Here is a 25,445-nt window from a genome sequence, read left to right on the forward strand (position 1 = left end):
GTAATTGTTGTAAGTGTATTTTTACCACAATAAAAAGAAAAAAAATGAAGTTCAGGTGGATCAAACACCTGTCAAGAACAAAAAAGTATTAAAAGATTAATATAACCACATAAAAATGTTGCTTGACAAAATGCCAATAAGGTAAAATTAAGATAAACAGAATATTTGTAATTTCTAATTACAAAATGAATTTCCTCAGTGCTAGAGCTCTTAAATAAGAAAAATAGGCAGGGGCGCCTGGGTGGCTCAGTTGGTTAAGGGTCTGCCTTCGGCTCGGGTCATGATCCCAGGGTCCTGAGATCGAGCCCCACATCGGGCTCCTGGCTCAGCGGGGAGCCTGCTTCTCCCTCTCCCTGCCACTACCCCTGCTTGTGCTGACAAATAAAATCTTTTAAAAAAAGAAAAATAGGTAAGAGATAATACACATGGCCTTTTAACAGATTATAAAATATTCAACCTTTTTTATTTTTTTATTTTATTTTTTTTAAAGATTTTATTTATTTATTCATGACAGACAGAGAGAGAGGCAGAGGGAGAAGCAGGCTCCCGAGGAGCAGGGAGCCCGATGCGGGACTCGATCCCAGGACCCTGAGATCATGACCTGAGCCGAAGGCAGACGCTTAACCATCTGAGCCACCCAGGTGCCCTAAAATATTCAACCTTAATAAATGAAATTTAAACCACAAGGAAACCCCACTTTTCTTCCATTAGTTTGGTAAGGGTCAGAAACTTTACTGGGCATCCTCCTATATTGGTGGGGGCTGGGAGCTGGGGGATCAGTAAATTGATAGACAGTCATAGCAAAATGCTCCTTTTTACTTCCCTTCTAATGATTTATCTTCTAGATGCATAAATGTCCAGAGATACAGGGACTACTTAAATGGATTCTTATATATGGCGATATATACGATATATATACATGATATGTGATACACACACACCATCAGTGCACCAGCCAGAGGCCAGTCTGTCGTGGGATTTCCTGAGGAGCTTAAACAGACTGGGCTGTAGAGCGGGCACCAGCAGCCGCCTTCTTTCCTCAACTGTACCCACTGGTTAAATGTACATGCGGAGTTTCTATCCAGATGTGATGCTATCGTACTATCATAAAGAGTGTAGATGGTCAGACAAACGTTTCAGAGACGCACGGTTTGGTGAAAACGGAAGCTACAGTGCCGGCAGCTGGCGGTGTGTACGCTTTTGTTTAAGAACACAGGCCGATTGAAACATACTCATGTACTAATGTGTGCACAGAATATTTTGGAAGAATATACAAGAAACTAGTAACTAGTTGATCCTGGGGAGGAGCTGGGAGGTCAAACAAGGTGACTTCCTTTACAAACTCGTCGTATTGTTTCTCAAAATGAAAGCAAAATGTAGATTTAGTGCTCATTTTCATGTTTAAATACTGCGAAGTGTCTTTCCCATGATTGAATGATCAAATGTTTTGAGTCAAATGCTACTAATTAAGAACCAGGTCTGACATTTCTAAAATAGTAAACATTTATATATAAAGTATATACATTTGAAAGTTTTGTGTTTTTTTTTTAAGATTTTTTATTTATTTATTTGACAGAGAGAGACACAGCGAGAAGAGGGAACACAAGCAGGGGGAGTGGGAGAGGGAGAAGCAGGGAACCCGATGCGGGACTCGATCCCAGGACCCTGGGATCATGACCTGAGCTGAAGGCAGTCGCTTAACCAACTGAGCCACCCAGGCGCCCGAAAGTATTTTTCAATCATATATTCTAATGAACACAATATGAGAATCCCAAAGAAAGGGAAAAAATAGAAATAAATCATGATCAAATCTCAGAGCTATCTGTTGGAAGAAAAAAAATGGAAAGTTGGTTATAACAGTAAAAGGGCTTCAGCTTAAAATAAGCAAGTGATCCATTTGTTCATCTTCATAGGTAGTTTTATTTGGTTTTTAGAAAAATATATACAATAACTGGACCTTCAGTTCTTTTAAATAGTTTTAAATTAAAAGTATGCAAGTGAGAAGATGAGTAGATTCCCACAGAACAATACTGTTTAGTAAAGGAGCAGACAGGAATTTCTGCAGCAAGTCAAAAACATTTCTAGGAACCACAGGAACTGAGTAAGGGCAGTCAGCTTAGCTCGGACAACACAGTAGGAGTGAGGGGTTTGATCTTGCTTCTTTAGTTTGACTTTAAGAATGACTTACATACTTGCCTATGCTAACCATTACAGCTTTGAGCACAAACATCTGAAGGAGGGGGTGGAGGCCCTCTAGGGCCTCTGTGCACAAGCTGACTGTGGTCAAACCAGAGCTTGCCTTTCAGTTTGGTATCGGTTGGATTTAGATGCATGATGATGACTTGTCAGTTACAGCTCAACTGGTAGCGGATGTAACAAAGCTCAAGGCTCGGAGTATTTGTTAAGGCCATTTATTTTGGATTAGACCCCTGCTTTCTCCTGGACATTCTTCTTAATGAATTCACAGTATCCAACAGTGTTTGTGAAAGCTACTTCATTTGGGCAGCCATCTGATTTCTGCAGTTTTGAGAAGCAAGGAGGCGGTAGGAGTTGCCTTAGTTTTGTTTCAGCTCTGCCCTTTTGCCCCAATATACCACACACTATGTACTATATACTATAGTAACTCCACGCCTGCCTCCCTTAGGAGCATGGATCTACCCATCCACTGGTTCTAGGGCCTTTCAAGGAATCACAACCTAATCAGCGTGCCAGCCAGAGGCCAGTCTGTCGTGGGATTTCCTGAGGAGCTTAAATGGAACTGGATTATAGAACTGACACCAGCTGGCAGCCACCTTCTTTCCCCACTGCTGTTCGCAGCTGCTAAGTAAGCCAAACAACGAGGCAAACGTCATGAGCACTATCAGGCTGTGGGGTTTACAAACACTTGTCGGGGTGGGAGAGAGAGGTGAAAGCAGACAGACAAGTTAGTAGTAGAGCTGGAGGCTGAATTAGGAATGAGAGGAAAGAGATCGGTATTTTGTTCTCTGTTCATCTATTTCCTGCTTAGTTTTCCTGATGCAACTAAAGATCTCCTTAAAGAGCGCTTTGTATTCCGGAGGTGCTGTGCTGGGGGGGGAACTGACGGGCTCCGGCGTAACAGAGGCTGGCTCCCAGCTGCCGGTGCTGGGCTCAGGCGGGGCGTTCGTCCCGGCCAGGTCTTTGGCCAGAGCCCTGGAGGTCTGCACCGCCTTGTGGGACAGGGAGTCCTCCTCCTGCTGGCACTTCCTCAGCAGCTCCTCATACTTCACCTTCAGGGCACTGTACTGAGTGTCCACTTCGTGCAGAAGGGAGATGCCCCTCTGCTTCACGGCCTTGGCCCTCCGGATGCAGGTCTCCTCGTGGCCCCTCACGATGTCCCCCCCGGCCAAGCTGCTGAGCACCGTCTCACTGCTGCAGCGCTTGAGCGGCTTCCGGTGTGCCTCCGGCTGCAGCACAGACATCTCCTCTAGCAGGCTCTGGCTGTGGTCTTTGAAAGGGAGGAACAGAGAGTCGGCCACCAGCTTCTCGACGCCGTTCACAAAAGGGCGCTCCGACTGCAGCAGCTGCCGCATCTCCGCCACCTCAGCCTCCAATTCCAGCGCCCGTGCTCGACAGGCGTCCGTGGCTCCCAGCTGCTGTTCCAGCTCACTGTTCTCCTTGAGCACAAGCCCATATTCCTCCTCCAGAGTCACCCGCTTCTGCCGCTCCAGGCTCAGCTGGGCCTGCAACATCGTCACGGTTTTCTTCAAGTGCTCATTTTCTTCTTCATCGGGGCTTTGCTGACTTTGTAAGGAAGTGATCTTCTCAGCAAACACATGATCATACACAAAGTGTCTAGAAGAAAAATGTTGAAAAGAATGTATCACCAAAAAAAAAAAAAAAAGTATATATGTTACACAGGTCAACTGGGAATGAAAAGAGGGAGACTGATTTTTTTTTTTAACTCCGTATTTTTGAGGAACTGTGACAGTGATCAATTTTTTGCCTGTTCTACACTAGAGCAGTGGTTAAAATGAAACTGTGTAAGGCTAGCAAATAAACACACATAAGAAAACAATTTTGGGGACTATTTTTTTAACCATTAAAAGTACTACAGAGGGGCACCTGGGTGGCTCAGTTGATTAAGCGTCTGCCTTCGGCTCAGGTCATGATCCCAGGGTCCTGGAATTGAGCCCCACACTGGGCTCCCTGCTCAGCGGGGAGCCTGCTTCTCCCTTTGCCTGCCGTTCCCCCTACTTGTGCTGACAAATAAATAAAATCTTTAACAATAAAAAAAATAAATACAAAATAAAAGTACTACAGAACACTCATTCTCAAAGCCCAGATATATGACTGATACATGTCAAGGAAATTAGAAAGGCTCAGTGGTTCTTAACCTTGGCTGCATATCAGAATCACCTGGGCAGCTTTTTACCAGCATTCAGAGATCCTGATTTAGGCCTGAGGCACTCACTGGTATTTCTGTTGAAAAACTCCAACGTGACTTGATGAACAGTCAAGGTTGAGAGCCTACCAAATGCAGAAGCCAGTAGCTCTCCCGTGCAGAGTCCTAGGTAACTTTTACCTGTGTTTATTTGTGTGATGATTTGTATTGGCCTCTCCCTGAGACTGAAAGTATGAGGGCAGGAACTGGGTCTATTTTGCTCACCACTCCTCATGTCTGGCATAGCACCTGCCATATAATAGGTGTTCAAGAAGTAGTTTTTTTTTAAAGATTTTATTCATTTATTCATGAGAGACAGAGAGAGAGAGAGAGAGAGAGGCAGAGGGAGAAGCAGGCTCCCAAGGAGCAGAGAGCCCGATGCGGGACTCGATCCCAGGACCCTGGGATCATGACCTGAGCCGAAGGCAGACGCTCAACCATCTGAGCCACCCAGGCGCCCAAGAAGTAGTTTTTTTTTTTTTTTTTTTTTAAGATTTTATTTATTTATTTGAGACAGAGAGAATGAGAGACAGAGAGCATGAGAGGAAGGAGGGTCAGAGGGAGAAGCAGACTCCCTGCCGAGCAGGGAGCCCGATGCGGGCCTCGATCCCGGGACTCCAGGATCATGACCTGAGCCGAAGGCAGTCGCTTAACCGACTGAGCCACCCAGGCGCCCCTATTTTTTTTTTTTTTAAAGATTTTATTTATTATTTGAGAGAGAGAATGAGAGACAGAGAGCACGAGAGGGAAGAGGGTCAGAGGGAGAAGCAGACCCCCCGCTGAGCAGGGAGCCCGATGTGGGACTCGATCCCGGGACTCCAGGATCATGACCTGAGCCGAAGGCAGTCGCCCAACCAACTGAGCCACCCAAGCGCCCCCAAGAAGTAGTTCTTAAATATTCAGTCTCTTAACTCTAAAGTATAAAGGCATTTCTGTAGGAAAAAACTTGTTTTATTGAAATCTCGATTTTTTCCACTCTAATGTGAAATACAATCCCAAAACCTGTAGTCTATCAGAAGTACTACACTTTAATTTAAAGACCTAACATGTGAAAAGCATTGAAATGAATATTCCCAAGGCTTTCAAAAATAAATTTTTGCAGAATTACTAATACCCAAGAACTCTATCAGTTGTATGTTTAAGTGGTTTTGCTCAAACCACTGGTAGTCTAATTGCCAAGTAGCATTCATAAAAGGGTACTTTTAATCTACTGGAGTCCAGAATGTGTCGCAGACGTGAGATGCTCCCCTGCTCATCAATGCCATAGAAGGGCAGGCTCTTACTGGCGGAGGTCATACAGCTCTTTCAGACACGAGAAGCTGGGTGCCGATTTCTCCTGGTCACATTTCCCCTGGCTCCTTCTTCCTTGGCCAGATGACTTCAGCTCCTCCACTTGGCTCTGGAGGTGATCAATGTTGGTTTGTAGGCATTCGATTGTTTCGGTCAGACTATGAGGAACAGACAGAAGCCATTTGCTGCTTGTCATATTAAATTAAGGGCATAAGCAGTGAGTAGAGATTAGTTGCCAACCACTCAAACTGGGCTTTCTTAATTGGAAAGGACTTCTATTTAATCTCTGTTCTCCATAAAGAATTAAATTAAACCGTACCCCATACTGACCCAAACCCACTACAGCCACATTCTCTTCTAGTTTATACTAAATGACTTCCCCCTGGGGCTTCCTCAGTGGATTCTAGAAAATTTACCTCAGAATCTTTTGCTGTGAGGCCTTGCTGTCAGCAACTAGCTTTTGATTTGTTTCTTCCAGTTCCCTTGCTGTGACATCTAATTGCTCATAAACCTTTGCATGCTGTTCGTTCATCTGCCGTAGAAGCTCCACCTGCTTGGTCAGATACTGTAAGAGAAAATGATTGTGACCAGGTTATACATTAAACAGACAAAATACCGGCAGCGTTCTAACACCGACTCTCTGATTCTCTGACACCAACTGGGTATCCTACAATTCAATTCTGACGCCACCTACCTGTAGTGACGCCACTTGGTCCCATACCACTGTCCCACCTCAGACACCAGCTCCAAGACCCAGAGACCACCTGCACTTCTTCTGACCAACCAGCTGCAAATTTGAAGGTTTCCACAATCTCCCTCAGGTTCAATAATTCACTACAATAACTCACAGAACTCAGGAAATCACTTTACTTCCACTGACTGACTCAGGAAGAGCCACATGCGAGAGATGCACAGGGCCAAGTATGGGGGGTGAAGAGTAGTGCCGAGCTGCCACGCCCTCTCCAGACGCACCACCCTCCCAGCACGTTCGTGTGTTCCTTGTTTCAGGGTTTTATTGAAGCTTCACTGCATAGGCATGACTGATAACATCACTGGCCACGGTGACTGAACTCAATCTCCAGCCCCTGTCCTCTCCCCCCACAGGCTGGGGGTTGGACTGATGGTTCTAACCCTCTAATAACATGGCTGTATTCCTTCCGGCAACCAGTTCCCATCCTATTACTCAGGAAATTCCAAGTGTTTTAGAAGCTCTGTGCCAGGAACTAGAGATGAAGATCAAATACATGATTTTCATTATATCACAATACCACAGGTTTATGTGAAGAAAAACTTTAAATCCCAATTAAAATACTTATCTAATAGGAAATAAGTACAGGCCATCCTTTACATGCTTACTTTTCTTAATGCTTACCAATATCCTATGTATCATGAGGCTGGTCTACTCTTACAAAGCATAATACATGCATAAAATTAATATTCAACAAGAAAATCTAAAGTGAGACTGACAACCCCAGAAGAGAAAAAGCAATGGAACACATGATTGATGTTTAAGCAAAAATACCATGTTTTACAGAAATAAAGCCTAAAGTAGAGAATTTTAGATGACTTTTTTTTTTTAAAGATGTTATTTATTTATTTGACAGAGAGAGACACAGCGAGAGAGGGAACACAAGCGGGGGAGTGGGAGAGGGAGAAGCAGGCTCCCCGCAGAGCAGGGAGCCCGATGCAGGACTCGATCCCAGGACCCTGGGATCATGACCTGAGCTGAAGGCAGTCGCTTAACCAACTGAGCCACCCAGGCGCCCTAGATGACTTTTTGCTTGGAAAAAGATCAAATTTTTTTTCTCCACATAAGCCATTCTGGACCAAAAAATAGGGAAAATAACATTAATTTAACCAGAAAGAGATATTTAGCTTACTATGATTCAAAGACTCTTGTTATTTTTAATATTGTGAGAGTGTTATCACAACAATCCTCCTCATTCATGAGAAATTTGCCAGATTATTCTGGTAATGCTAAAATTGCTTTCTAAATGGCCAAGGATAAAGGGGAATAATCACAGTCTTCATGCCTCAGTGTTAAATTACATTGATTCCTTCTCCTACTCAACTCTACCAGAAGACAAAGAAACACAGTATATATTTCAAATGAAATATTCATAATATTTCCCTGGAACACAACTAGAAAGAGGAAAAAAGGTAGGTTCGAAGCATCACCAATGATCAAATGGTAATAGACCAAAGACACGGCTTTAAATTCATTCTATCATCTATCTACCTACCTACCTACCTACCTACCTATCTAGGCTCCATGCCCAGTGCGGAGCCCAATGTGGGGTTTGAACTCACAACCCTAAGATCAAGACCTGAAGAGTCAGACACTTAACTGACTGAGCCATCCAGGTGTCCCAAGACATGACTTTTATTTTTTAAGATTGATTTATTTATTCGAGAGAGCATGCGTGCACACAGGGGAGGGGAAGAGGGAGAGAGCATCTTAAGCAAGACTCTGACCTGAATGTGGAGCCCAATCTCATGACCCTGAAATCATGACCTGAGCCAAAACCAAGAGTCAGACGCTTAACCGACTGGGCCACCCAGGTGCCCCAAGAAAAGTGTTTTTAAAGTCATGTCTTGGGTACCTGGGTGGCCCAGTCAGTTAAGAATGTGACTCTTGATTTCAGCTCAGGTTGTGACCTCAGGGTCGTAAGATTGGGCCCTGCACTGGGCTCCACGGCTCAGCGCAGAGTCTGTTTGGGATTCTCTCTCCTCCTCTGCCCTTCCCACTTGCACTCTCTTTTTCTCTCAAATAAATCAATTTAAAAAAAAAAAAAAAAAACCCACCCACTTTTCTTGGGGCTTTTTATACAACTATACAGTTGATCCTTGAACAACATGGGGTTAGGGGCACCAACTCCCATACAGTCGAAAATCCCTGTGTAACTTTTGACTCCTCCAAGACTTTAATAGCCTACTATTGACTGGAAGCCTTACTGATAACATAAGCAGTTGATTAACACATTTTGTATGTTTATATGAATTACATACCATATTCTTACAATAAAGTAAGCTGGAGAAAAGAAAATGTTAAGAAAATCATGAGAAGGGGCACCTGGGTGGCTCAGTGGGTTAAGTGTCTGCCTTCCTCTCAAGTCATGATCCCAGGCTCCTGGGATCGAGCCCCCCCCCCCCAAATCGGGCTCCCTGCTCAGTGGGGAGTCTGCTTCTCCCTCTCCCTCTGCCCCTCCCCCTGCTAGTGCTTGCTCTCTCTCAAATAAATAAATCCTAAAAAAAAAAAAATCATGAGGAAGAGAAAATACATTTACACTACTGTTCTCTATCAGAAAAAAATCCTTGCGTAAGTGGACCCACACAGTTCAAACCTGTGTTGTCAAGGGTCAACTGTGCAACTGTATTTGCAAAGCTAACAGACTTCTTTCAAAGAATGTGCTAAATGATTTTCAGTGGGCTCTTTAAATGACAATGTGGCAGAGTTGAATAAAAGCTTATGTGACCTTTTTAAAAATCTAGTTATGCAACTTGGTGGCAACGTGTTGAGAAAACACTTAACTCTCATTACTTCAACTTTCTCATCTGAAACTCTCAGGGCCAAATAGGTTTTTGGAAAGTTCTTTAAATTTTAGAAAGACAACATGGCACACACACCCTACACTTTATAACATCCTCAGTGAGGTATGGGCAGCACCCTGTAATTGAGCATTAATATTTCTGCATTGAAAAGTATGAATAGGGGCGCCTGGATGGCTCGGATGTTAAGTGTCTGCCTTCGGCTCAGGCCATGATCCCAGGGTCCTGGGATCGAGCCCCCCATCGGGCTCCCTGCTCAGCAGGAGGCCTGCTTCTCCTTCTCCCACTCCCCCTGCTTGTGTTCCCTCTCTTGCTGTGTCTGTCAAATAAATAAATAAAATCTTAAAAAAAAAAAAAAGACTATGAATAAGGGTTATAAACAGCCTCACACCATCAGTTCAGGTCAGGGTTTGTTGCTAAATGAATTTGCTGCAAGCTTAAGAAAAAAATAATCTTGTTTTACAGAGCCTTTTGGGTTCAGAATTGAAAATAAGGGGTTGTGGATCGATGACTAACCTATCTTGTAGGACTTAAAGTATTGAATAAGGTAAGTGAGCACACACCAACCACAGTCCCTACAGAAACTTGTGTTTATTCTTCACTCCCTCAACACCCACCAGCTTCTCCTAGGAATAGGCCCTTAACCCTGCCTCTGGCTAGCAATGTCAGAGCAGGTTCCTGTCACTAATGGGAAGGTGTTCAATCTCTTAGGAACAAAGGTTTAGAATACAGGAATACATACAATAGGTACAGAAATTTCACAAGCTACTTTTATATCAAGTATATAGGTCTCAAGTATTATTTGGGACTGATTGACCAAAACTGAAAAAAGGCTAATGCACAGACCAGACACTAATTATTAATTTACGACGAGCTGTCTCTGCCCAATGACTGGAATATTCACATCCTCTTAGGACACACCTGCCTCGTAAAAGGCAAGTGAGAGGTCAATTCCCACAGAAAACTTTTGGTGGGCACAAGATCAAAGAAAAGAGCCTGGTGGGAGGCAGCAGTAGCTAAGAGCATTGGCTCTGGAGTTAGAATTCGGTTTGAAGTTCTGCTTCACCACTTCTAACCGGGTGACCTTTGGCAAGTAGCTTAATTTTTCTCAGGCGAGATTTCCTCACCATCTATCTCACAACAGTTGCTGTAAGGTTCAAGTGTGTGAAGGGTTCAGCATGGCGTGGGCATATGGTAAAACTGCTCAGTAAGAGGCAGCTACTGTCATCTTACCCACAGTTATAGTTCAAAAACTTTGAGTGTGCTAAGATTCACCTGGGGGCTTTATTAAACTATGGGAACCTGGGCCCCTTTCCTCTAAAATTCTGAGTCAGTGAGACTGGGGTAGAGCCAGCACTCCGCATTTTCAGCAAAAGCCCCAGGGATGTCAGCACAAGTGGTCCATGGATCACACTTATTAGAGAAATGTTGCTCTTGGACATGGAAGTCTCCCCTCCCCCAAACTAATGTCGCTTTCTCTTGGGTCCAGGAAGCATCAGCATTCACTTGGATCAACAATGATTCTTTTTTTTTAAGGTTATGATCTTGCCTATTTATTTTTATTTTATTATGTTATGTTAATCACCATCATTACATCATTAGTTTTTTTTAAAGATTTTATTTATTTATTTGACAGAGAGAGACACAGCGAGAGAGGGAACACAAGCAGGGGGAGAGGGAGAGGGAGAAGCAGACTCCCCGCTGAGCAGGAAGCCCGACGCGGGGCTCGATCCCAGGACCCTGGGATCATGACCTGAGCCGAAGGCAGACGCTTAAAGACTGAGCCACCCAGGCGCCCCACATCATTAGTTTTTGATGTAGTGTTCCATGATTCATTGTTTGCATATAACACCCAGTGCTCCATTCAGTACGTGCCCTCTTTAACACCCATCACCAGGCTAACCCATCCTCCCACTCCCCTCCCCTCCTCAGAGTCCATAGTCTCTCATGGTTCATCTCCCTCTCTGATTTCCCCTCCTTCATTTTTCCCTTCCTACTTTTTTTTTTTTTTAACATATAATGTATTATTTGTTTCAGAGATACAGGTCTGTGATGCAACAGTCTTACACAATTCACAGCGCTCACCATAGCACAATCCCTCCCCAATGTCTATCACCCAGCCACCCTATCCCTCCCATCCCCCCACCACTCCAGCAACCCTGTTTGTTTCCTGAGATCAAGAATTCCTCGTATCAGTGAGATCATATGATACATGTCTTTCTCTGATTGACTTATTTCGCTTAGCATAATACCCTCCAGTTCCATCTGTATCGTTGCAAATGGCAAGATGTCTTTTTTGATGGCTGCATAATATTCCATTGGATCAACAATGATTCTTAAGCTTAATGTTTACCGTTTCCCTCCTTAAGACTTAGTTTAATTGCAGCTCTTCACTAAGATGAAGCGATATGATAACTGTTCCAGCAGCCTTCTTTACCAGCTCCATGTCATATGTTCTTGCAATCACACTTCCCCACAGTAACACATTAGCTGTCCTGACCTTCTGTGCTGCTTCCTCAGTCTACCCAAATACGGACTCTTTACACTTTACAAATAGCTAATTTTATCTACTGCGTTTTTAAAACTTTTTATTATGGATAATTTCAAACATATAAATGGGGAAAAGTGGTTTAATGAGCCCTCATCTATCCATCATCCAGTTTCAACAATTATCATCAATCTTGTTGCATCTCTACTTTTCTTCTCTCATCTCCAATCATTTTAAAGCAAATCCAAGACATCTTAAGTCAGATATACATATTCATATATTTCTAAGAGAAAAGACTTTTCATTTTAACTACAATTTTAATCATACCTAAAAGAACCCCAATAATCCCTTACTATCATCTATTTGTGTTTCAGTGTAAATTAATTATTTTCCCAACCATCTCTTAAGTGGCTCTTTCAGCTTCACCAGGTAGCTATTGATTCATCCTTATTTCACACTCAGCGCACATTTACCCTAAAATTGTGGAGTTGTCTCACTCTAAGCAAGTTCCCCCTTCCTTTCAGGGATGTGTTTTTTCTGGGTGGTTCCATCTAATCCAGCAGTTCTTTTTTTTTTTTTTTTTTTTTAAAGATTTTATTTATTTATTTGACAGAGAGAGACACAGCGAGAGAGGGAACACAAGCAGGGGGAGTGGGAGAGGGAGAAGCAGGCTTCCCGCCGAGCAGGGAGCCCGATGTGGGACTCGATCCCGGGACTCCGGGATCATGACCTGAGCCGAAGGCAGTTGCTCAACCAACTGAGCCACCCAGGCGCCCTAATCCAGCAGTTCTTAACCTGAGGTCCACAGACAGAACTGAGAGCATCTGCGAATTTGAATGAGGGAGAAGTTACATCTTCATTTTCTCTAATTTCTGACACTTAGCACCTCCTTTGCTTTTGAATGGAGGCAACGAGCCATCAGTAGTATGAGGGTGTACCTAGGACTTCATCACCAACAGAAATCACAGGTATTTTCATATCATGTGAAAGTGATTGCAGAAATGTTGATTTATTGGTTATACTCATCACTATTTGAAATTAGTTTTTAGGTTGACAATTATATCTTGGTATTTAATCTATTAATAACAAAACATATTTCCATATCACACATTTATTTTTTCAATATTTTTTTCAATATTTTGATAGGCATTTCAATATAAGAGATTCCCTTTTATTCTATATATTTTAAGAGGATCATCACAGATCTCACCAGACAGCCAAAGGGATCTATGGCACAAAAATGGTTAAGAACTCTGATTGTCCTTTAGGCCTCTGTTCAAACATAACCTCTTCAGAAGCCTTTCCAGACTACCCTGTCTCAAGCAGCACTCCTCCTAAGGCACCTTATTAATTTCCTTCAAAACAATTAGCACAATAAACAACCAAAGTGTTTGTTAGTGTCCAGTCTTTCTAACCCTCCTTGAAAAGGGAAGCCTATTCTCTCTCTAGTCCATTTAGTACAATTCCTGACATAGTAGGGATTCAAAAAATATTGGCTAAATGGCAGGTTTTTTTCTTTCTTTTAAGTAGGCTCCACCCCCTCATGACCCTGAGATTAAGGGCCACATGCTCTACTGACTGAGCCAGCCAGGCACCCCAAAATGGCAATTTCTAGACCTCTATTCACAACAGCTTATCGTGCTCTATACCACAACTAAGACTGCTAAAATGTTGAGACTTAATTGAAAGATTCTAAGAAGGGCTTTGGTTATAACCCTCTTGGGAAAAGGTCCTAATAGCCACTAATTCCTTCCCCTCTTTCCCCATTTATAGACTTGTCTGTATTTATTCCCATGGCAGATACCTCCCAGTAATCTGAAAGACATAATTCCTACCAGCTATTATGTGGGCCCAAAATTGTTGCCCCCTTTTATTTATTTAAAAGATTTTATTTATTTATTTGACAGAGAGAGAACAAGCAGGGGAAGTGGCAGTCAGCGGGAGAGGGAGAAGCAGCCCCCTCCTGCCCCCGCTGAGCAGGGAGCCCGATGTGGGACTCGATCCCAGGACTCTGGGATCATGACCTAAGCCGAAGACAGGTGCTTAACTGACTGAGCCACCCAGGCGCCCCATTGCCCCCTTTTAAAGATATAATAATGTTCAAATTAGAGTTGTGGCCAATATAAAGGAAACAAGTAAATATGCAAATAAAGTACAAAGGGGCTACAGCAGTCCCCCCTTGTCCACTGGGGATATATTCCAAGACCCCCAGTAGGTGTCTGAAACCACGGATAGCACTGAACCCTAAATATATGACTATGTTTTTCCCCCTACACATACATACATACATACCTATGATAAAGTTTAATTTATAAATTTGGCACAGCGAGAAATTAATAATAAAACGGAACAATTAGGGCGCCTGGGTGGCTCAATCATTAAGCGTCTGCCTTCAGCTCAGGTCATGATCCCAGGGTCCTGGAATCGAGCCCCACATCGGGCCCTCTGCTCTGCAAGGAGCCTACTTCTCCCTCTGCCTGCAGCTCCCCCTCCTTATGCTCACTCGCTGTCAAAAAAATAAAAAAAATCTTAAAAAAAAAAAATGGAACAATTATAGCAATATGCTGTAATAAAAGTTATGTGAGTGTGGTCTTGCTCAAAAGATCTCATTGTGCTTATGATGACGTGAGATGATAAAATACCACGTAATGAGATAAGTAAGGTGAGTGACGCAGGCGCCATGACAGAGTGTGAAGCTACCAGGGACCTTCTGACCATGCGACGGAAGGAGAATGAATCATCCGCTTCTGGATGGGGGCTGACCACACAACTGAAACTTCGGAAAGTGCAACCACAGACTTGGGGGGTGAGGAGGACTAGTGTTATTTAAAAAAAAAAAAAAAAACACTACAGTAAGTCCCCTCGTTTGATATATAAACCTGTGATAAAAACACAATGAAACCATTTATGAAGAGTTTATGATGTTTTGATCTTAGAGGGCTTGGCTTTAAGGACAATCTAAAGAATGGCAGGGAGCTTGTTTTCACATGGTAGGAGTTTAATCTTATTATTATTAAATCAAAACTAATCAGAAAAGCCCTTTACTCCTCCACCCAAGAATCTGTAATAGGTTACCCAACAAAGAAGTCTGACTAACTTGGTCAGCAACTTAAAAGAAAAATTATTAGCTCTCTCAGCAAGTAGTGATATAGGGCCAGAGAATCAGAACTCTATGTGGTCAGACACTGCTTTAATGCTTGGTCTCCAAAGTTTCAAATTAGTATTTATCAAATTTTTTCTGAATGTAGAAGGAAATGGGTTAGTTGATTTTCTACCCTTCATTTAAAGGCACAGATACGCTTCTAATGTTCTGTTTTTCTTCATTCAGAATCTTTGATACACAGCCTCAAATGAATCTGACAGGACTGCCAAGATCCCAAAATTCAAGTGCCAAAAACCGCTCAAGTACAAAAGCATCTGTCATAGTAAATAGCAAAAAGGGAAACATTTAAGCAAAACATGGGGAGGGAAACATGAGAATAGCAAAACACAGGCAAAAATGTCAATTTTATAGGCCAGAGTATCAAAGTTTAAGTTCCATAAGTTATTGCACACGTGTCTTGGAATTTGTGTAGGATGCCACCTTGACTAGGAGTACAAGGTTCAGGTTGTACACAAAAGCTATAAATAGGTCACCTTAACAACTGAGGCAAACCTTTAAAAAAGAAAGGAAAGCAAGATTATAGTAACACCTATTTGTAACTGCAGAACCTTGACCTGGAATGCAGGAAAAGACAGACACAACCCCAACTAAAAACACGTAAGGAATGAAATGGAAATTTGGCTTTTAGGCAGTGTTGGGATTATCCTTATATTAAGGATTACCACCCGAATCCTCTGAATTTAGTATCAAAATGACCTACTACAATACTGAAGAAATATTTCCTATTACCTTTGAAAAACCTCTTTTCCCTTAATAAAAAATTTTATTTTCCCTGTAGGAAATTTTAATGGTAAAAAAAAAGGGCATGAATATGAAAATAAAAACCATCTATAATATAATATCACTATTAAAAGCTTGGCTTGTTCTTAAGACCAATTTTCCAGTAATTGAAAAGGATTTATTTTTTTTCTAAATTAAAATTCTTTCATTACTAAAGTTCTAACACAGATAAACTGTGCAACAATTTATAGTCTAAAATACATACACTTACATAACCTCATCCCCCAGAACAACCCTGTGCCAATGTAGAGCAAGCACTCTTACCACCATTACACAGCAGAGCAAACATGGTTTGGAGAGGTGATTCACATGCCGAAAGTCTCCAACTATTTGCCACAGAATCGAGGGCTTAAACCTGAATCTTCTAATGCTGAAGCCAGAGCTCCTTCTATCACCTTAAAAAATCTCCAGAGGTAGAAACCCACAGTTTAGGAATCATTAGAAGTGCTCTGCAAATTGTTTATCTGTTCCTCTCTTAAGATACTGATTTCAAGGGGGGCGCCTGGGTAGCTCAGTCATTAAGCGTCTGCTTTCGGCTCAGGTCATGAGCCCGGGGTCCTGGGATCGAGCCCCGCATCGGGCTCCCTGCTCTGCGGGAAGCCTGCTTCTCCCTCTCCCACTCCCCCTGCCTGTGTTCCCTCTCTCGCTGTAACTCTATCAAATAAATAAATAAAATCTTAAAAAGATACTGATTTCAAGGGGTGCCTGGCTGGCTCAGTTAGTAAAGCATGTGACTCTCACATCTCAGGGTCATGAGTTCAAGTCCATGCTGGGCACGGTGCCTACTTAAAAAAAAATAAAGGATACTGATTTCAACAAGTATTTATCGATGATCTACTATGTGTGAAAGACCATGGATAAACACAGCAACAGCCTTCAACGTTGCAATGGGAAATAGGTGGGGGCTGGGGGGTGCTAGAACAAATCAATAAACATACAGTAGAATATTGATAAATGTAGTAAAGGAAGCATAAAATGCTTTAAAATTTCCAAGGAAGACATAAGCTCTTGGAACAAGGGATGCCCTGAAGACCATACTACTTTAAGTGGTAGTGACAAGTCCTGTAGGAATAATGCAGGTTTCCAAGGAGAGATGCAATAAAAACATTAGGCTGTAGGCTTGCTTACATGATTGTAGGAATCTTTAAGAGAATCCGATTATGTCTGATGGTGTCAGATCTCATTACTCTCCAAAGTTTCTCTCCTCCCTCCTCGTCCAGGAGAGAAAAACTTGCTCTGGAATCTTGAAAAATTAGGCGATTCACATCAACACCAAATAGAAGTCATATAGGCTATAGGCATCTCTGAAGCTAATCATTATTTTCAATAGTTTAATTTCTTTTTCATTAAAAACAATTACTAAGGGGCACCCAGGTGGCTCAGTTGGTTAAGTGTCTGCCTTTGGCTGGGATCATGATCTCAGGGTCCTGGGATGGAGCCCCACAGCAGGCTCCCTGCTCAGCGGGGTGCCCACTTCTCCCTCTCTTCTGCCCCTCCCCAACTCGTGTGCGCACGCACGTTCTCGATCTCTCTCTCAAATAAAATCTTTAAAACAAAACAAAACAGGGGCACCTGGGTAGCTCAGTCAGTTAAGCATCTGCATTCAGCTGGGGTCATGATCCCAGGGTCCTGGGATCAAGCCCTGCATCGGTTTCCCTGCTCAGTGGGGAGCCTGCTTTTCCCTCTCTGTGTGCATGCTCTTTCTCTTTCTCTCAAATAAAATCTTTAAAAAAAAATCACTAAAAAAATAAAATAAAATAAATAAAATAAAATAAAATCAATTTTTATGAGGATTATGTGAAACCCACTCAGAGTCTTTGAAAACACACTTGTGGTTCAACTTACAAAATACCCTGGACAGTTTCCTGGTTGTCTATTTCTATAATGCCTATAACATGTCACAGTTTGGGGGATTTTATCCTAGTATTTTTGCCAGTTCTGCACGATTCTTTATCCACTCTTAGTAGTTTGTTCCAGTACTATTCTTCTGGATTGTCTCATTTCAAATTTTTCTGGGTGGTAGGATAAGGGCTGACTTTCTGGTTTTCAACTTTTTCTAACTTTAAAAAAGGATCATGTATTACCTGTCTAGTCAGGAAAAGTCCCAATAAACATTCTGAAAAGTTAGTTTAAAACTTGTATAAGTGGTAAAGTTCAAACAGGCTAAACTAATCTAGATGTTAGAATACTGGTTAGTGGGAGTGACAACTGGCAGAGCTGATAATGTTTTCATTTCTTATCTGGGTGTTGGTTGCATCAGTACATTTACTTTATGAAAACTCATTCAACTATATATTTAGGATTTGTGTTTTTCTATATGCGTATTTCAATAAAAAGTTTACTTAAAAAACAACTGACATAAGGTGTGAATTAAAGAAAGAGCCCTTATAAAGCTTAGGGGGTTCCTGAAGGTTACAATAAGAAGCACATAATGCAACGGTCACCTTTTAGTAGGGAATTAGTCTCTTTGGCTGCCTGCTTCCTTTTATAAGAGCATCAGGCTTTCCTTGTTTTAGACTGTTGGAAGTCTATGTTGTGACTTGTGAGTCTGCACAGGAACAGACGTGACCTGAGCAGGCAATAAGGCCAGTTTGTGCTGGGGGTGTGTGGGGTGCGGGTGGGTAGGGTTTTCTGGCTGGTAAGCGGGCTTAACCAGCACGGCCATTTCATCTCCCCATTTTGTCCTAACCTCACTGACTTTCATAAGTGATTTATAAACATAAAGAAGAAAGCCAACTGCAATGGTAGAGAAGAAATCTATGAAAGTGTTGTTCTCAGTCAAAACACAGCTTTGGACTAAGAGTAAAATGTTGAATGCTACAATGCTTGGATCTATGAACTAGGGGGCTGCGTGCTCTATTATGGAAACAAGATTCATGAAAATGGTTCCGGAATATTCCAGACTAAATTTATTTGAATGCTTATACATATATTTAATTTAAATTTATATTTAATCATTAATATCTGAATTAGATACTTCATTTCCATCATACTTTGCAACATCTTAAGGAAGACAATAGATGGTATAGTGTTATTTGTAGATTTATTTATTTTTTAAAGATTTTATTTATTTATTTGAGAGAGAGAGAGCGCACAAAGTGGCGGGTGGCGGGGGGCGGGGAGAGGGAGAAGGAGAAGCAGACTCCCCGCTGAGCAGGGAGCCCGATGTAGGGCTTGATTCCAGGACTCCGGGATCATGACTTGAGCTGAAGGCAGACACTTAACCTACTGAGCCACCCAGGCGCCCCTATTACTTGTAGATTTAGAGAATCTCAAAGATCTGTGGATTTTTTTCAGAATGTCAACAATCTGTCTTAACTGTTTAATCAACCTCAATACCACCGGGGGCGGGGGGGGTTGGAGAAGGTAGAGAATAAGTAACTTAGATCATAAAGCAATTGTGTTTGTGATCTCCTGTGGTAACAAACAGGCATCATTCTCTTATGTATGCAAATATTTGTACTTTTTTCATTTATACTTGGGAGATATTCTAAAATAAGTATCAGTTATAGTATTCAGTTATAGTGATTTATAGGTGCTTTGACAGAAAACATCAATACGGTGTATTAAGACTATGTTTCTACCCAAATACAAATAGATGTATCTCACAGTATATGATAGTCTTCATGCATATGCCCTAGGACTGCTCTATGCAATCTTCTGATGAGTTATAAAGCAAAGTCTATGACACAAAGCAGGTATGAATTCCTTGACCATGTATGATACTTAGCTAGTTTTAACAGTTTTTGGGTTTTTTTTTAAAAGATTTTATTTAGTTGACATAGAGAGACACAGCGAGAGAGGGAATACAAGCAGGGGGAGTGGGAGAGGGAGAAGCAGGCCTCCCGACGAGCAGGGAGCCCGATGCGGGGCTCGATCCCAGGACCCTGGGATCATGACCTAAGCCGAAGGCAGACGCTTAACGACTGAGCCACCCAGGCGCCCCTGGTTTTAACAGTTTTTAAAACACCCGGTTTTTCTGTATTTTTAGGTTTCTGGCCAACTGTACATTCAATTCTGGGCATGGCATGTTCTATGCTCTTTTGATATAGAATGTGCTAAAAATGGTAGCTGATGACTTTAATATCATTATAAGATACACCGTCCTAGAATTATAAAAGTATACTTCTCACAGAGCCAGTCACATCATTGGCTTATATTCATAGATCCTGATGAAGGAGAGGATCTACTGCATACACACATCTTAATTACAGCTACTATGTAAAATTAAGGATATTGAAATTATGAATTTGCCTTATTTTTATTTTTTTTAGGGTGGGTGGGAAGGGCAGAGGGAGAGAGAATCTTAAGCAGGCTCCATGCCCACTGCAGAGCCCAATGGGGGGCTCAATCTCACCACCCTGATGTCATAACCTGAGCCAAAGTTAAGAGTTGGAGGCTTAACCTACTGAGCCACCCAGGCGCCCCACTCAGTAAATTCTGATCACTGTTCTAAGGTCTTTCACATTTTTTGTGCATAAGGACATAAGAGGCCTGTTTCTCATGTACCAATTTGAGGGGAAGGAGTTGTAATTTTAAGTGCAAAGCTTTTTTTGCGGGGGGGGGGGGGGAGGTGTGTGTGGAGGGGTAGAGCATGGAGCAAAGTATTCTAATAGGACAACTGTTGGGTTAATATCCAAAATTATCATCTTTATTTTTGTAAAGTTTTATTTTTAAGTAATCTGTACACCCAACATGGGGCTCAGACCCACAATCCCAAGATCAAGAGCCACAGGCTCCACTGACTGAGCCAGCCAGGTGCTCCCCAAAATTACCATCTTTACAGTCAGGTGGCCTACACATAACTGGACTACTTGAATGGGATCATTTACAAGATGGTACCTTGCATTTTATTTTTTATTTTTAATTTTTTTTAAAGATTTTATTTATTTTAGAGAGAGAGGACGCGTGTGAGCAGCAGGGAGGGGCAGAGGGAGATGGAGAGGGAGAGAGAGAGTCTCAAGCAGACACCATGTAGAGCGAGGAACCTCTTGGGGGCTCAGTCTCACAACCCTGATATCATGACCTGAGCCAAAATCAAGACTCAGATGCTTAACAACTGAGCCACCCAGGTGCCCCAGCATCTTGCATTTTAATGCCTTAATCTAGTATCTTTCATTTTAGTTTGCTGAACTAGGGAAATTAAGTACTCTTTTAATTAAAAAAAAAAAATCTACCAAAAATGTAAATAAGATCATAGCAAGGAGAAAGAGATATCCATTTTATGATTTTTTTTTTTTTTTCAAGTAAACTCTACCCATAACATAGGGCTTGAACTTAAGACCCTAAGATCAAGCGTTGCATGCTCTACCCACTGAGCCTGCCAGGCATTCCTGATTCTCTGAATGGCACAAGAAGTTTAAACGCATTATGAAATCAGGTCCTACAACTTAAAATTTTTTCCTTCTAAACCCAAATTTAGGATGGTGTTTGGCAGTGGTTGGGGAAGGGAGTGAAAACAAGGAGGGAGCCTCAACAGTGTGGCTAGTTATTTCTTAAGCTGGGTGGTGGGTACACAGGTGTTCATTGTATTATTCTCTTATACCACTTGGCATATCTGAAATATTGCATAATTCATTTAAAAGAAAAAAGTAAAAAATGAAGTATAATATTCACAGCTTTATTGTACTTCACATACTGGTAAATACTGGGCCATTTACTTCTAGTACACTTCACCAAGGTGAAGAGAGAAATTTCTTTCACTAGCCGTATATTGTGAAAGCATAAAGAAAACAGAAATCAGCCTCCCCACCCTCTCCAATGGTTCTTTGAAAGTGCTATTTTAGCAGAACATGATTGGTCAACAGCAGCAACATGCCACAATTCAAAGTGTAACTTTCTTAGTGAGTAAATTACCTCAATTTCCTGTAACTGCTCCTGATTGGTTGTGTACATCTGCTGAAGAGAATCCTCCAACTCTGTGTTCCGATCCAGTAATGTCTTCCCAAGTTCAGCAGCAAGTTGGAGATCTAGCACAACAAGTGAATCTTAGGATAATGCAAATGATCTCACTTCAACATTTTATATAACCCAGTCCTTAAAATAAGAATGAATTAAGACCTAACCCAACACATAAAGTTTAAGTCAGATCCCGATGGAAGGTGGAATGGCACAGAAAGAAACTTGAGTTCTACTTAAAATTCAATTGAACTTGGTTCCTCTACCAGGTAATGTGTTCTCTTATGTACCTTTACTTGTAAGACTGAAGAAAAGTGATCCACTTTATGGAGATGTATTCACTGGTTCAGAAATGATCATTCATGGTGGTGATGTCTAACATCATAATTATCTGCTCATGGACTGGACTTATTCATATCCTCATTGTCTATTTTCTTTCTGGAGATCTTTGAGCCAAAGTATAGGTAGATCTTTCAATAGTCTCTAAAGTTTCCATGAAATCTGGCTGCTGTGAATTCAACTATCAAAGTAAAGTTTGTGTTATAGATCCTGGCCTCCTAAGGAGACTAAAAATTAAGTCCAAAAAAGGAAAAATACACCAGTAATAAGAACACTGTCTACTTCTCTTCATGTCCCTCTCCAAGATGAGCAAACCAGATAAGCAGCGCAGCAACAGTTTTTTTTTTTTTTTAAGATTTTATTTATTTATTTGAGAGAGAGAATGAGAGAGAGCGTGAGAGGGGGGAGGGTCAGAGGGAGAAGCAGACTCCCTGCCGAGCAGGGAGCCCGATGCGGGACTCGATCCAGGGACTCCAGGATCATGACCTGAGCCGAAGGCAGTCGCTTAACCAACTGAGCCACCCAGGCGCCTAGTTTTTAAGGTAATTACATGTCAGTAGCTTATACTTTGAGTTAGCACAAAACTCTATTTCTATTTTGAACCTCATTTTTCAACTCTCTCTCTTCTTAGGCATATATGTACATAAGACAGGATTTGTTTGTATTATACCCAATACCCCAAATAAAAATTTAATGATACAAAAAAGGACACTAGTTCTAATACAGTAACAGAAATACCTGCATAGTAAGTTTCATGGGAGGCCCTTTAACATAGTGAGAAATGCACTGAATTGAGTAGGAAGGCCTGAGCTCCAGTTCTGACTACCATTTACCAGGTTAACACTTTCCATATGGTGACTTTAAAGGTCCCTACACTTGGTATTCTTGTCTAGAGAGAAGACGGTCCTGTCAATGTAAGATTGCGAAAATCAAATGAAATAATATATAAGGGAGGACTTCAGAAACTATGCTGCAAAGCCCAAGTATTATTAGTATGCATTGATTCACAAATTAATGTTTGTATTGCTAGGCACTATGCTACTAAGCTTTAGCTATAGAATGGTGAATAAAATGGATGAAGTTCCTGTCATCCTGACACTTCCAGAGACTAATGGGAGAAGCCAGACAGCAAATAAGTAAATAAACTTCCCAACATGATGAACACTTTTCATTCATAAATGCATGCATACATTCATTAATACCAGACACTGTTCTAGGCACTAGGTATATAAGAGTGAACTTAGCTAAAAAATTCCCCGCCCTCATGAAGCTTCTATTCTATTGGGAGAAACAGCATGATAGAATATAAAAAAATAGCAGTAAGTGCTAAAGAGGAAAAATAAAGTTAGGGGGATATGAAGAATGTGGATGTGGAAGGCTGACCTTTAAGAACATGTGACAAGGGTGACATTAGAATCAAGATGTGAAGGAACTGAATAAATGATCCCGTAGATCAATCTAGAGGACCAGCTTTCCAGGCAGAGACAAAACAAGTACAAAGGCTCTAGGAAGAAGTGTGACTGGAGCTAATAAGGAGGCCAATGAGGCCAAAACAAAGTGTGTATGGGGGGCAGAGACGGTGAGAGGGGCTCTAAGCTCTAAGGCCAGCTTGTGTAGGCCTACGAAGGTCAAGATTTTGGCTTGACTCTGAGTGAAATGGAACCCAGTGAAAGCTTCTGACAGGATGAGTGGCTGCTATGTAAACAGCCTGCAAGAGACAAAGATGGAAGCAGGGTGACAGGAGGATGCTGCAATCATCTGGGTGAGAGATGATGGTGGCTCGGGCTACATTGGCAGAAATGGAGAGAAGAGGTAGGAATCTGGATACAGTTTAAAGCAGAGCTAAAAAGAATTATCAACCAATTAAATATGATGTGTGAGAAAGAAAAAAAATAGATTTGGTAATAATGAGTAAAGGATCTGTTTTAGAAAGGGACGTCACAAGGAAAGTCTGAGGGGACATTTTAGCTGAGGCTTGAGGAATGAGGATCTCGCCATATAAAAAAGCCACACAGAGGCACTCCAACAGGAAAGAACTTGGTATAGTCTACGACCTGACAAAAAGCCAGTGTGACAGAAGCATGAAGGGGAGAGTGGGAAGAGATGAAGCTGGAGGGTAGGCAGCAATCAGAACATGTAAGATTTTAGCCCATGGTAAAGAATATTTAAATTTTATTCTAAGTATGATGGAAAGTCATTTTGCTTAATGTCATATAAAGTATTTATTATGGAAAAATATTTATTATGAAAACAGGGAACCTCACTACATATGCTCTTTAAACAATTTTTAGAGGTTGACAAACAAGGTTTTGCATTTACTCATTACCACCGATACTAAAACTTAACCTAGAGAAAGTGGTAAAAGAAAAGCCACAACTTTTGTTACCTGGTCCTGTCCATTAGAGTGCATAATTAGTATTCTACTTAGTTTTCCCTCATTAAGAAAAAACAAAGCATCAAAACCTACCACACACCACTCCAGCTGATTTTAAAACATTACACCCATTTATAATAAATCTATATATGTTGGTAGACAGGTGTTAAGATACATTCTCTTGTGATTTAAATATTAATGACGTCAATTAACATACTTAAGACTTGAGATAACAAGTCTATGAAATAACATCTTCTATTCACAAGGCATAGAACCTTTACAAACAGCTCAAAGCATTTAAGAGATATTAATCTATCTTTTCAAGGTATTTAGCCTGGATTTTCAAATGAGACAATGTGAAGCACAAAGATGCTAACTGACCTGACCAAATCTATATGGTGAGTCACAGCAAAACAGAAACTACTGTCAACAGGTTCTAACTTCGCAGTCATCATACTGAGAGTACGCCATCTTTACACGGGGAGGTCCGCATACCTCTTTGTTCAGGTAGGGAGTAAATTTCCCGTTGAGGTACTTAATCTTTTCACTTGTTTTTATAGATGGCAATGAGAAATCAGAGTTGAGCTACTTGGCTTTTATTGCCCGCTCTGCCAGTGAAAGCACACACAATCCCAGGCAAGTTAATATCCTGTTTTCATTAAATGCAAAAGGAACTATGCAGATGCTCCAGAAATAATTATTTTGTACTCATAGGACATGTAATGTAATGCTTATTTAAGACAAAGCATATAAACATTACCTAAACATTACTTAAGTCTCTCCTGGCCAGTTGTAAGGTGGTAATTCCTCACTGGGAAGGACCAAAGGTGTTCTTAACTAGTGATCAAAACCTGAGCCAAACCCTCTTCCAGACTCAAGACTAACTTGAGACCATCTTCAACTATCTTGATTCAGTTATGAAACTATCTACTACTTAATACACAGCCGAAAGAGATGCCAAGCACAGCAGTGTTCCAGTAAATAGCAAGCAGAAAAGAATTTGAGACTTGTCCTTATCTCAATCCTTATTTCCAGTTAAACAAAGCCCCAACCTGGTTCAGTAACCTGAAGTCTTAATCTCCTCAATATTTCATAGAAGTTTAGGATAGAATTCTGGCAAAACAAGTCTCAACTACAACTAAGTGTCTGTGAAGTCACACTG

At 41.5% G+C, this 25,445-nt stretch overlaps 1 protein-coding gene across 2 annotated transcripts in view; it reads right to left on the bottom strand.

Moving 5' to 3' along the window:
- Positions 1–1,896: 1,896 nt before the first annotated feature.
- CDR2 (cerebellar degeneration related protein 2) overlaps positions 1,897–25,445 on the bottom strand; it is a 28,087-nt gene continuing 4,538 nt past the window's right edge. Inside the window, exons 2-5 of one of the 2 annotated variants that reach the window (XM_064592783.1) lie at positions 21,529–21,641; positions 6,109–6,257; positions 5,686–5,850; positions 1,897–3,813 (exon numbers count right to left, since the gene is read on the bottom strand). In XM_064592783.1, the coding sequence (XP_064448853.1) occupies positions 2,949–3,813; positions 5,686–5,850; positions 6,109–6,257; positions 21,529–21,641 (1,292 nt within the window). In that variant the 3' untranslated portion in view covers positions 1,897–2,948. The remainder of the gene's footprint in view (positions 3,814–5,685; positions 5,851–6,108; positions 6,258–21,528; positions 21,642–25,445) is intronic. The other variant, XM_064592784.1, reaches the window with a different exon arrangement.

Source organism: Mirounga angustirostris, unplaced genomic scaffold (genome assembly GCF_029215605.1).
Source record: "Mirounga angustirostris isolate CCGP_5_RB_7025 unplaced genomic scaffold, mMirAng1.0.hap1 SCAF_5, whole genome shotgun sequence".
Lineage (NCBI taxonomy): Eukaryota > Metazoa > Chordata > Mammalia > Carnivora > Phocidae > Mirounga > Mirounga angustirostris.